We start from the raw sequence: 13,450 nt of genomic DNA on the forward strand, positions 1-13,450 counted from the left end.
AATGCTGTGCTTTGCTGTTTGAGCTGCATGCACCAAAGCTAAAGAGACACAATCGCTTTATATGATAAACAGATTAAATTTAGGCTTTTATTCACATAAACATTCACTCAAGGTTGTTTCATTGCTCATGCAGCGGGACTGCCATAGCACCAACAGCTCTCCACTTCCTGCTCCCCTGCGCCATTTGAGACAAACAAGTTTTTATGGCCAGATTTGAACTGATCTTTCCAGCCTGAAACCCCCTTGCATGTCGTGGAAATGCACAGAACGGCTCGAGATTGGAGCCAGTCTAATACAGTAACGCACAAACATGCAGAAAGATCACCACACTTACAGTATGATTTGCTAATTCACCCAACTAGGATCATTTTTAAATTCTGTGTTGTGTAAATAATATACTATAGGAGTGTTAGGGATTGATCATTTTAAAGAACCATTAAGCCATAAGGAATTGGCAACTCTTTAAAATTCCGCCATTATGTAACTGTGGAATAATGTTTATTGTTGAGAGTAGTTTCGTGCTTTGAGGTGTGTATACGCGTCAAGTCATTTTTATTTGTGCCTTATTACAGTTTCAAAGCAGCTTTGCAGCATTACACAGAAAAATAACAGTGTTGATGTTTTAAAGTTCATCAATTAGCCTATGTAACAAATTCAATAATGCATAAGCTCAGGTAAGATACTGCTCTACATGAAAACACAGTGTTTTCCATATATTGATTTATCTGCCACAATATCAACATTGATTGACACAAATAGATTTCAGTGCTTCCCATTCATTAACTAGACTGTGGCGGCCCGGAAAAAAATATTTAAACTTCTCATAATTACATATAAAATCTTTCATGTCATGTTTTGCGGCATTGCTGTCAAACAAACTAAAATCGAAAGCGCGATAAGTCTTCTTGTGCTTATCAAATGACTGCGCTTCGAAAAGAGAAGTGCGCACTTCACTCACATGATCAGCTCTGCGCTTCAGTTCACAGTGAATGAATGTGGTTTAGCAAATGACTGCAAAGAGCAATATTCCTGTCAGTTACGCATTATTTCCACATTTGCATAGTTGATTACAGCATTTCACTAGATTTGTAATGCGACGTGATTGTAAACTTTTTTTCAGGAAGGAATAAAAGCTCGACTGCTGTTTCTGTCAAAATAAAAGCTCACGTTTATCTCTTGCAGAAATTAGGACAAAATTATGAAAGTTTCATTTATTTTTCTGTGCATTTGTTTTACAATAATATGGCTAATACTGTCATACACTGTCAGGAAAAAAAAAAGTACAAAATTGTATATTTTAGGGTACAAGTGGCCATCACTGGGGTAAGGGTTAGGGTTAGCAAAACAAAAACAAAACAAAATGTTGCAATCCAAACCGCAGGACATTTTTGATCTCAAAATGTATAAACTGAGATAACTAATTACAATGGTTAGCCCTGTAAATATATAGTGTTGGCCACCGTTTTTATTAAACAAATAAGGTATGAGAGGCTGAGGTGTGAAAGTTTATAGTCTATGGATCAAGGCCGCTGTCACAGCAAGAAGAATCCTCGAGAAAAGCCTTGATCTTCTTAAAACATCTCAACATGTGACAATTAACATACTCACCCTCAAATTTTGTCCTCTCCTCTTCAGAGACTTCTATGCCAAACTGCAATAGCTCCTTTATTAATTGAGCGGTAGACAATTTCCCCAACTTCTGAGGGCTCTTCCCAATCGATCAGTAACTTATAACAGCCAATCTGACTCAAGTACTTTTCGCATGCTTTATGCAGGGGAACATAAAATTAGACAAAATCAACAGAACATGCCATCATACTGTACGTGAAAAAATAAGAATATAACATCATCCCAACGTCTGCATAAGCATGTTTTGAATGTTTTGTTGCCAATCATCATGGTCTAATTCAAAAAAAGACAAAAAAAATGTATACTATCTAGGCTACATTACAACAAACATGAACAATTATTACAAATATTTATTTAATAAATTCATTAACATTTGTCTTATTTTACAGACATGATAGGCTACATAAAGTGATGAAGTATATATTCATACACATGTAGCCTAATATTATATAGGCCAACAAAATATATTTTTAACATTTAAAACAACTTAATATGGTGTTTTGATGTTATCATGAGCTGACATGCATTTCATTTAGATAAAAACAGACAGATAAGTTATTCTAGTTTGAGCTAAACTGTAAAAGCAAAAGACAAAAACAAAAAACAATAAAATGCCCCCGGACCCCCCTAGAGAGACAAAGGTCCACCCACCAAAGTTTCAAAAAATCCTGTGGGAAACACTGTTAAACATTTACAAAATAATTGCTGTCATTTAATTTCCTGAGGAACTACTATGCTGCTTCGTAAGCAATAATCCCGTCTGGAAAAAATTGAGTGAATAGGTACAGTTATATAAGAGTCTGCAGTGACGTAAACATAATTATTCATTATTCATTATAATTTAGACATGTTTTAGCAAATACACCTTTTAATGCAGATGGTAGTCACATGAGGGCCTGTATTTACTGTCAAGCATATTACGTTTTCTGGAGTTTCAGAAGGTGACAGAAAACATCTTGGATGTTTTTGAAAAAAAAAAAAAAAAAGAAGAAGAAAAAACAGGTTTTGGTAAAATCCAAAAAGGATTTTTTTTTTTTTTTAAGTTGTAAAAATAACTACTGGCATTATTTTTATGTTACATACATTTAATGTTCTATAATTTACATTCAGTAATAAATAAATGTAAAATATATAATATAAGTATAAAAATTAATTTATAAATATTGTGATTAAAATATACAAAAAATGTGTTATTACTTCTATTTAGAAGTTATTGGAAATAATAGTTGATGGAAGGTAGTTCTATATTGACTCCCTTGTTCTTAAATGGGTGCAAGCTTGCAAGTTTTTTTAGCGCAATTTTCCATCGGACAAAATTGCGATTGTTAACTCATGATTTCTGTTCTGTCTGTGCGCACCAATCTTGCACTTCTATCTACTCCTCAACCAGACCACCTAGAGACTTCGGGTTTTCGGCATTATGTTAAGGAAGGTCTAATCTCGGGAACGCAAAAAAAAAAATCCAGGAAAAGATTTACTATCTCTTAGTGTTGTGATCCCATGACGTGAGAAAATTGCGCTAAAACACTCACTGAGTTTTTATTACTTGTTTTATTTATTTTTTATTTAAAAATTTGAGATAGTTTTATCATGTTTTGGAATGGATGAGATATAGTACGTTGTGTTAGTTTTTCCAGATAAAGGACTAGTTATTACATGGCAATCACAGGTGACCAGTTTCATTGCTTCATGACTCTTATCACTCCACACTGTCTTTTTTTTTTTACATAATCAAAGTGTATAAGAATTAAGAATCATTTCAAATCAATATTGAATGTCTATTTATTTATTTGGTAAGTAGTATAATATGTAGATGAGATAATATAGTCATTATCACAAAAAAAAAGCCTTCAGGGTGATACCGTCTGCTTTGTTGTGTCTGTTTATTTTGCGATAATGATGTGTTGTCTGTACATTATCCTTTACTTGCATGTTGGCTTCATTCATGGGTTGTTGAGTCAATCAATTGAGGTCTGTTGTTTTAAATACATTATAGCCATTGTATTGTGAATATATATATATATATATATATATATATATTTATATAACACACACACACACACACACACGTAGTGTTTTTACTAATCAAGTCATCCGTCTCTTATTTCCTCAGGAACCTCTACCTGCTGCTGTGTTCTTGACGTGGGAATGGAAAACCGAGGTAAGACAATGGAAGGAAAATCTTGTCAAAAAGTAAAAAGAAATATGTGATTGGTCACAGTGGTCATCATTCAAGGGTCATGTGGATTGAATTGGTTTTGGGCTGCAACTGACCTATGTTTTAATAATCAATTTATCTGTTTTAGATATAAATTATTTGGATATTCCACATCTTTTCCAAAACATGCACAGAGTGTAATTACCTCAATAATGCACCATGCACCTCAATAATTAGTAGTAAATTAGTTTTTCAAAAATCTTCATTAATGCTTATTTGTTAGGCTATTTGTTGTTACCATTGAATAGTTGCATATTAACACCATTTTTTTTAACCACATACTTCATAGAAAACAATGTCTGGTTTTAAGAGTGTAGTTGGTGAATAGTGATCCTGTGTTACATTATAAAATCACTGACCTCATAAGGAATGTTAGCCTCATAAAGAAGGTTGACCATGTGACGCATAGGTGTGCTGGCTCTCCAGTGAGATATCTGATCACGCTTTGCCCAGTCGACACACCCACAGGTGAAACTCAGCGCTTTTCATTTGCCACGTTGTAGCTTTGTTTTTCTGTGGGGAATCTTACCTTGATGGACAAAGAGAGTAACTCTGTAGAAGAGGAGTATCCCTCATCAGGTAGGAAAAACTTTGTTCGCCGCACATCAGGGTAAACAGGAACAGGGTAAATATCTGTTGTCTACCATTGAGGGTCAAGTGCTTTTCTTTGATAACGATGAGGAACATTTAAAAATAGAAGCAGCCTTTATGTTTTGTTGGTACAGACAGTTTTTCCCTTCATAATTTTGGGTTATTCATTTTAAAAGGGATGTATTCCTTTTCATTTAGCTATGTAGCCTAGGTGTTTTGCAACAGCACATATGAGCATGTAAAATTGCTCACCATAAATGGCTGTGTACTTTAAAAACTATTTATTTTTACAAAGAAATTCTTTGTTTATTCCATATCTATAATCTGTCAACTGGTTTCAGATTACATTTTTTTTTTTAAATTTAGAGAACTATATACAGCAGTAGATCTGTGATTATTTGCCCGTGTGATAGCCTACCTTTCAAAGTACTGTACTGTGTCAGTATCATAGTACAGTGATGTTTGAGATTATAATGCACCATCATACTTCCATTTGTACAGTACTGCTTAAATGTTTGTGGGTAGTAAGACTTTTTTTAAGAAATGTATACTTTTATTCAGCAAGAATGTATTAAATTGATCAAAAGTAAGAGTAAAAAACATTTAGTGTTACCATTTTTTAAATAAATACTGTTCTTTTAAACTTGAACAAAAAAAAAATGGTAACACTTTACAATAAAACCTTATTGTAAAGTGTTATCATTTTTTTCTTTGTTCAAGTTAATGTATTAATTTGTTAGTTAATGTATTACCTAACATGAACTAACCATGAGCAGTACATTTGTTACTGCATTTGTTATTCTTTGTTAACTTTAGTTAATAAAAATACAGCTGTTCATTGTTTGTTCATGTTACTTCACAGTGGATTAACTAATGTTAACAAATACAACTTTTGATTTTCATAATTAGTAAATGTTGAAATTAACATGAAGAAAGATTAATAAATGCTGTAGAATTGCAGTTCATTATTAGTTCATGTCAACTAATGTGTTTAACTAATGAAACCTTATTGTAAAGTGTAACTGAAAAAGGATTAAATCTTGCCAACACCAAACCTTTGAATGTTAGTGTATCATATTACTATTCTATGGTACACGATGTTATTTAGGTCGAAATAACGATGCTCCATCTAAAACGGTTGTGGATTTTGTAGTATTTTGCTAATTCTTGCTTAATTACTATTTATGCCCTTTCTATTTATATTGCTACGTAGATTATTTTTCCACAGGATCATTTAAAATTAACTTGTAAAGACAAAAAGGTGTTAAAAAAACCCACACACGTTACATATCATTCAGTGATAGGTGTACCATGTTATCACCATGCTACCTGTCCAAAAAGCTACCATAGTCCTGTTTTATTCAAAAAACATTATAATACCATGGTACTTGTTACTTTTTGTTAGTAATGAAAGTTATATTCAGGGACTGTGCCAGGAAGTGGAGTTACTCTTTACTTACATGAGTTTCTGCTGTGATCTGGAAACAGTCCAAGAGATTTCCTTGATAGGATTTACTCGCCTCAGTGTTTTGGCCTGTTTTCTTCCCGTGACTCTTGTCCTCAGCATTGGGACAGAGAGAGAGAGATACCAGGACAGCAGATAGGGAAAGAACAGGGATACAGATAGAGTGTTGTGTCTAATGCTGGGACAGATCACATACGGTAGTTGTTTGTTTAATACATTTGTCTGTACCATTGGTGAATTCCTTTAGAAAGTGAGCATCATATTTATGCTGTACTGGTACACACTGTTTGGAATCATTCGCCACTTTATCTGAATCTAAATGTTACCTTGACAACAAAGCAGAAAATCTATGTCTATAGTGGTTAAGAAGACTGCTATGACAAATAAAACTGAAAAATATTTTTTATATATATATATTTAATGCTAATTGATTCACGTTTCTCTCTGTATGGTGTTTGATAAAAGCAAGCAAGCAAACAAACAATTTTTTTTTTAATTAATAGTTTTCCCTAATAGTTTTTGTATACAAGTCAAAACATATAATAATGGATAAAAAGTGATTTTTTTCACTATTTACAACAGGGTCTGCATTTTCATTGGTTTAAATAAAATATTTTTTTTATTATAAAAGACAATAAAAAGAACTTTGTGCATCAAAACCACTCCTTTCCTGGTAAAAAATGTACTTGATTTTCAAAATCAGTGAATTTGCAAACATGTCAGTCTCTGAGTAATGCAATTTATTCAAGCCACAAAATAAACTTCATTCCGTAAAATACGTGTAATGAACTATGCAAAAAGCATTTAGAACGTCTCCAGCACATCTTATCATTTACCCAAAAAACAAACATAGTTCCCCCCTACACACGTTATCACGTCCATCAAAAACTTAGGCTCACTGTCGGTTGGAATATTATAAATAAAAACATCAACTTAACACAATCATGGGCAACTAGCACTTCACTGAATGCTTGCCAGCTAAGAAATACATAATTATTACCTTACGATCGATCTGTTTTTAAATCCAGATCACGACATCGCTGTCTGTCAAAAAAATAACGTGCACAATACAAGGTAGTAGAAGCAGAGATTCCAGCATTTCCTGGAAACCCACACTACCAGATGCTTTCCAATAAGGAGAAAATGGCAGTCTAAGTGGCTTCAAAATACTCTCTGTGAGAGATGATAACGCGCATAATACATAATGCACTGGAGTATAAATTTGTTCTTCACTTACTGAAATTGAATCTGAATGATCAGGGAACCGTTTGAAATACTTCACACTGCATGCTAAAGAGAATAAATACCAACTGAAGCCAGGTGCACACTGCGATTTATAATAATCCTTTACGATTGTTGCTTGTCAGACTGTACGAACATGATCATCGCTGTAAGGCATGTCACACTGTAATATCAGTTGTCATAAATGTCAGGCTGTATGGCAGTCAAGACGCATTAAAAACTTGTCCGGAGTTTTACATGATCAATCAATGACACGTTTGGTGACAGTGAGCTGCATTACACATGGGATTGAAATGGTGGCTACTAGGGATGCACGATATATCGGCCACCATATTGGTATCGGCCGATATTGGTTCATTTTTAGGGCTCTATCATACACACGGCGCTATGCGGCGCCAGGCGCAACGCATGTTTGCTTTGATAGTTTCAGTTGCGCATTGCTATTTTGAGGCAACTGAAAAAGACCACGACGCCATTGACCAACAAAAAATATTTTTGGAATCCGGCTTGTCCCATAGATGGTCGGCTTGGGCGCTTTAACCTTGTGCACGAGTAGATCCGTTTCCTTTCAGGAGAAGTGTTCAGTCTTTCGGCTTGCAAATTCCGCCATGTAAATGGCGAATCCGCCTTGGCGCAAGCCCAACTGGCTTTTAAAGGGAATGAGAGACGAGACTCTGATTGGTTTATTGCACGTTACACCCATTACTCATTAAGATAATAGGGACAACCCTTTTAGACCATGCGCTGGGCGCTGACCATTTTTCCCATCGTTAAACTAGCAAAAGTGGATTCGGACACGCCCTAAGTGAACTTGCGCCATGCGGTTTAGACCATGCGCCTATCGTTAAAATAGGGCCCTTCATGTTATCGTTATCAGCCTGATAAGAAAATTTGGCCGATATATAAAAGCAGATAAATAATGGATTATTTCCTTCAGCTGAGACACTTCAGATGCGCGCTGTTCACCATGATGGTTTTGAATTGCTTGAAATATGATTGGAATTACTTCAAAAGAGGAAAATACAGTTAAGTGCAACATGTGCAGCACAAGTCTGTCATATAGGCTACACAAAATTATAATGAGAACATTATAATTGTGTGTTTGGGACATGGCTTTTACTGGTGAGACTTTTTTGTTATCAGGCTCTCAACAATTATACAAAAATTTGGATTTAGATTTATCTAAATCGGTTATCTACTTTCAAATATAAAGAATTATCGGTATCAGCCAAAATTTTCATTTCGGTGCGTCCCTAGTGGCTACAAAGAAATCTCTAATGTTAATTTTGGTCATGGCTTGTCTTGAAACACCAAGACAATTTGACGGTCATCGTAGAAGTCACACTGCAGAACTGTGAGTCAAATCTTCTGACACTGCCAGAATTTTGTTGGAGGTAAAATTTGATCGCAACGGTCATTAATCAGCTGTCGGTGAACATGTCAAACTAACAATCAAAGACTTTTAGCCAAGGATAAGAGAAATCTTTTAGGATTTGCTATGCGATTTGCAGTGTGCACCCGGTTTTAGTCATGTTAGTGAGTATCTTTAATCTTGTTGGTTTTGACGGACCTTTTTTATCCACAAAATATGCATTATGATTCTGAAATTGTTTGTTTAAATATATTCAATATTTTTTTTATCTTGACTAATCTTTTTTTTTCATAATTTTGGCAATAGATGAATTGTTAAATGAGTGATGTTGAGATGAGTCCCTGCACTGTAAAAAGTCAACGTGCAGTTGTTGCTTTAAGGATGTATTTCTTCATGATTCTACCTATAAATTCTAATTTTGTTGTTGTAACCTAATTCAATCATGTTATGTTGCATAAAACAAGGGAATGCTGTTTTAACTTAATTGAGTTAAATTGACCCAATATACATTTTCCAATAAAGCTCAAAATGAACTCATTCGACACATGCACCAGAGGGCAGTATAGTCGATACTCGCATCAACTAGTCGTCCAGGGGTGCGTTTCCCGAAAGCATCGTTGGCCAACTATGGTCGCAAGTTCATCGCAATGTCCATTGAACTCTATTGGTAACGACGGAACTTGCGACCATAGTTGGCCAACGATGCTTTTGGGAAACGCACCCCAGTTTGACTCATATTCTGATGTAATATTATTTACTTGGCAGGTGATTTTTAGAAAGTGTAGTTTGATCACTATGTTCTTGGTTGTTTAAACGATTAAGACTATTATCAAAGTTTGATAAAATGTTTAATTTTCTAATAAAATAATTTACTGATGCAAAAATGCCATGGGCAATTCACCCCATGTGTTGATGTTTTTAAATGCTCCTCTTCACCTCGACGGTTTCACTGGTCTTCCGTCATTGTAATTATGCTAATGTCCAGTGAGTCAGCAGTTGAGCAGCACAATGAACTGAATGCATCTAAAGCCTCACATCAGTGTATCAAAAGAACAACTAGCCATAGCAATTCAGAGTTGGGTGAGCAGTATGAACAATTCGGTATGACAGTCATTGTATATCAAAGGTACTGTTATATATTGATAGCTTTAGTTGTTTTAGCTGGAAATACAATCTTGGAAATTCTAAAAAAGTACTAGTACAATATATCCATGTAGCAATGCCAATGTATACACTGTATGGAACCAAATGTTTAAATTTCATTGACAAATAGGCTATGTGTTGCAAATATGGCCACCTTGAATGGGACATTTTATTTTATTTACTAGTTTTTGTGCTTTTGGGTTAATGATTAATGTTTGGATGAATTGCTTTACAGTTGAATGAATTTTATTGAATTTCAATAACACACTGTGTCCTTCAGGTGGCACTAGTGTAAGTCATTTGACTTTTGCTGCACGCAAGAGGTCATATGTAGAGCTAGTGGAAATGTGGGCTGTCAGCCTGTATCTGCTTTACAGTTTCTGTTTTTGTAACTGTAGAACAATAGAGCTTATTAGGCTTTGGATTAGGCCTGTTTACTGTCATATAGCCTCAGTGCCGGCCCGAGCCTTTTGGGGGCCCTAAGCAGAATTTGATTTGGGGGCCCCCTCCCAACACGCGGAGTCACCTGTGCTGTGCTTGACGATTATTGACACAATGTCACTCTATAATGTTACATTATAAATTAATACAATGAGGTTATGTATCAATACAAAATAAATACTTAATAAAAAATAGATATACTTAAATAAAAATGTTTTAACTTTTTCTTTACTCTTTTACTAACTCTTTGAAACTTCTGAAAACAAAACATATAAAAAATTATAATTTGCAAAATATCCTCCAACGCTTTGCAACACTTTGCAGTTTAAATGATGACTTGTATGAACATGACGGAATATGTTTTTATGTTTCCACTGTTCGATCGCGTCCGCGCCTCACACACACACACACACACACACACACACACACACACACACACACACACACACACACACACAGACACACAACATAGCATTGCAATGATATCGCATCCTGTTCGTTATAGCCGTAATAAAATATAATAAAAAAAATAGTCAACCTAACATATAAAAATTACACTGCTCTGTTTAAATAGTCAGTAGTAGCCTAATTCGTACCATTCAACGCTGCGCAGCCTAAGCACCGCTCCACTGTGATGTTTCCAAGCACATTTTTTGCGCATGTGAAGAGAATGATTTTTTCCCTCGATTGGATTTCAAGCACATTTTTGCGCATGTGAAGAGAATTATTTTTTTCTTCGATATTGGAACGTGGGTGAAGTACAAAGAAGCCTATAATAAAGAATAGTTTGCCATCCAAATCCATCGCGAATGTTTAAACATTTTGATTCTAATGAGAGAGATACGTGAGCCCAACGCCGCTTTCACTTTCGCTTTAAATTAATTCGTTTTGGCTTGTTTATAGTTATTTTTTATCCTTGTTCTGTTCTGAATATCATTAAACTTAAAGGATAAATCATTGATCAAATCAAATTTTTGTGACATGGCTTAACATTACCGTGACTTTTCGCACGAATTGTCTGTGCACGCAAGGTTATGCGCATGACTCAAACACTGGCAGTCACTGCACCAGTTGTAGGCAGTACTGATCATGAAATCAGAATTTTCTTGTCTTGAATTATTAATCCATTCATTCATTTATGTCTTTTGTTTAAGTTAATTAATATGTAAAAAAAAAAAAAAAAAAAAAACTCGCTTGGGGGGCCCCCTGGTGGCGAGGGGGCCCCAAGCAGCCGCTTAGTTCGCTTATGCCTCGGGCCGGCCCTGTATAGCCTACAAGTTTCTCTCACATCTATTAAAGGCACAGTATGTAAGTTTAGACGCTAAAGGTCGCTTATTCAAAACAATAACAAAGGCGTAGCTTGATGATGCTGTGAATGAGCGTGGAATCATTCATCCCAGCAATTCAATGGGACTCAGGCAGAAATCATGTTCATGGGTGAGCTACTGTATTATAGTTTTATTTATGTTACTGTGGTATTAAGCAGGACAGGGCCTGGTACATTTTAGTACCTGGTACATGCTTAAATGCCACAGTCGGCTACTGCCGCTCCTTTCGTTTTGTTGATTGTTCTCTGCGATTAAAGTTACGTTTAATATCTGCCTCTTTCTTCCCTGAACTTGTACTTTGTTACAGTAACGTTTGATCTCTTAAATTCTAGGGGTGTGACTAGACGCTTATCTCACAAGATGAGACGAGACACGAGATTAGATTCACGAGAATGAGACGAGATTTTTGCACAATATTTTATAGAAATCCTCCATGACAAAATTCATGTCTGGAAAAATAGTCTGCAGGTGCATTTTGAAATGTTTTAACTAGTGCTGCACGACTAATCATATCGCAATCGTGATGTCAAGCCTACGCGATTATATGACGCAAAATGCTGCGATTTTATATTAAATAAACAAATTAGCGCTGTTAACGCAATTAACGCAGCATCTGTTAATTTTTGGCATCCTTTGGCTAGTGTTACATGATCCCGCTCTTATTCATGCAAATGCTTTTAAACCATTCATGCGCGATAAGACAAAAATGAATGCGCTGCCTGTGAATGTCCTGACTGTGACACACAGAAAAACTTGCGCTAATATCGTGCGTGCGCACAAAACAGCATGCCAGAATACAGTTCTCTTTCGAGCTTGAACGAACAATAACACACAATTATGCTAAAATGCATTTTTGTCGAGTATCTTCATAACATAAGAGTAGTCTTATGATGAACGTGAAGAGTTGTGACTCGTGAGAGAATGAGGCGCGTGTGAGATCTGCATCTCTGACAGTAGCGGCTGGTCTTAAAGGGACAGTACACAGTAGCCACTAATTATATCTGTCTCTAAAGTTAATCAAAGAACAAAGGGAACAGAGAAAAACAATCACTGCTCTTGACTAAAGAACTTTTTTCTTTAGGCAGATTATCACTAATCTGTGTGTGCATTTATTTTCCTTGAGAACCAAGCAAGTTGACTCATGAAACCATTTGTTTATTATATCGCATATCGCAATATTGACCTCAATTATCGCAATATGACATTTTCCCCAAATTGTGCAGCCCTAGTTTTAACTAATAATCTTGTAATGAATGTCATTTCAGTTGTAGCCTACTTTGAGTATGAATGATCAAATACATTGAAAGACAACAATATACAAGCACTGTAAAAGGTTTTGCCACAAATTCAACTGACTGACATTCACGAAGAGAGAGAGAGAGAGAGTGTAGCTACTTCTACTGTGTTTACGCCACGGGAATACTCGGTTTGGCATTTTGAAATATTTCTATGTTTATGTGTTGGCCGTTTAGGCTCGCAACTGAAGACAAAGACTACTATTGTCCGTGTTGCGCTCGGAGCGCGCGCTCAGCATCCTATCAGTAGAATTCAGTTCTCTTTCACGACTTATCGCGCTTTTAATATTTCTTTTCAATATAAAGCACATCCTGCTCTTTTCTTTCTCATTCATTCATGTTTTATTATTAATAACTTTAAACAGAATCGTCAACTGAAATCTGCGCAGATTATCAACAATACGACACATTTATAGGACATAAAGGGTCTCTGCGGCAAAAGTGAAAGTACCAGCGGCCAGCGGGTGAAATGTTTCGAAATGTCTCTTTAAACTGCAAAGCACCTGTTTCAATAAAAGGATATATTAAAGTTTATATAGCCTACTTTTACATTTTCGCTGCTGTTCTAAAATGATTTTCGCCATCACCCAATGCAGGAGCTGTAACTGTTAGGTTACCACAGAAACGTAAGCGGTTAGTTGATTGCTGTGGTGACTCGTGACACTCGCGAACAGCACTGAACACGCACATCTTAAATTTTTTTTAACGTTTGTTGGTAAAGGGTGA

The 13,450-nt window shown here is 35.5% G+C and overlaps 1 protein-coding gene across 3 annotated transcripts in view; it reads left to right on the forward strand.

Moving 5' to 3' along the window:
- Positions 1-13,450, forward strand: part of phactr4a (phosphatase and actin regulator 4a) — a 94,199-nt gene that overhangs the window by 38,633 nt on the left and 42,116 nt on the right. For all 3 annotated transcript variants that reach the window (XM_081377114.1, XM_081377116.1, XM_081377119.1), the window contains exon 2: positions 3,743-3,790. In XM_081377114.1, coding sequence (XP_081233240.1) covers positions 3,778-3,790 — 13 coding nt within the window. In that variant the 5' untranslated portion in view covers positions 3,743-3,777. The remainder of the gene's footprint in view (positions 1-3,742; positions 3,791-13,450) is intronic.

This window comes from Scardinius erythrophthalmus, assembly GCF_964197995.2.
Source record: "Scardinius erythrophthalmus genome assembly, chromosome: 10".
NCBI classification, from domain to species: domain Eukaryota; kingdom Metazoa; phylum Chordata; class Actinopteri; order Cypriniformes; family Leuciscidae; genus Scardinius; species Scardinius erythrophthalmus.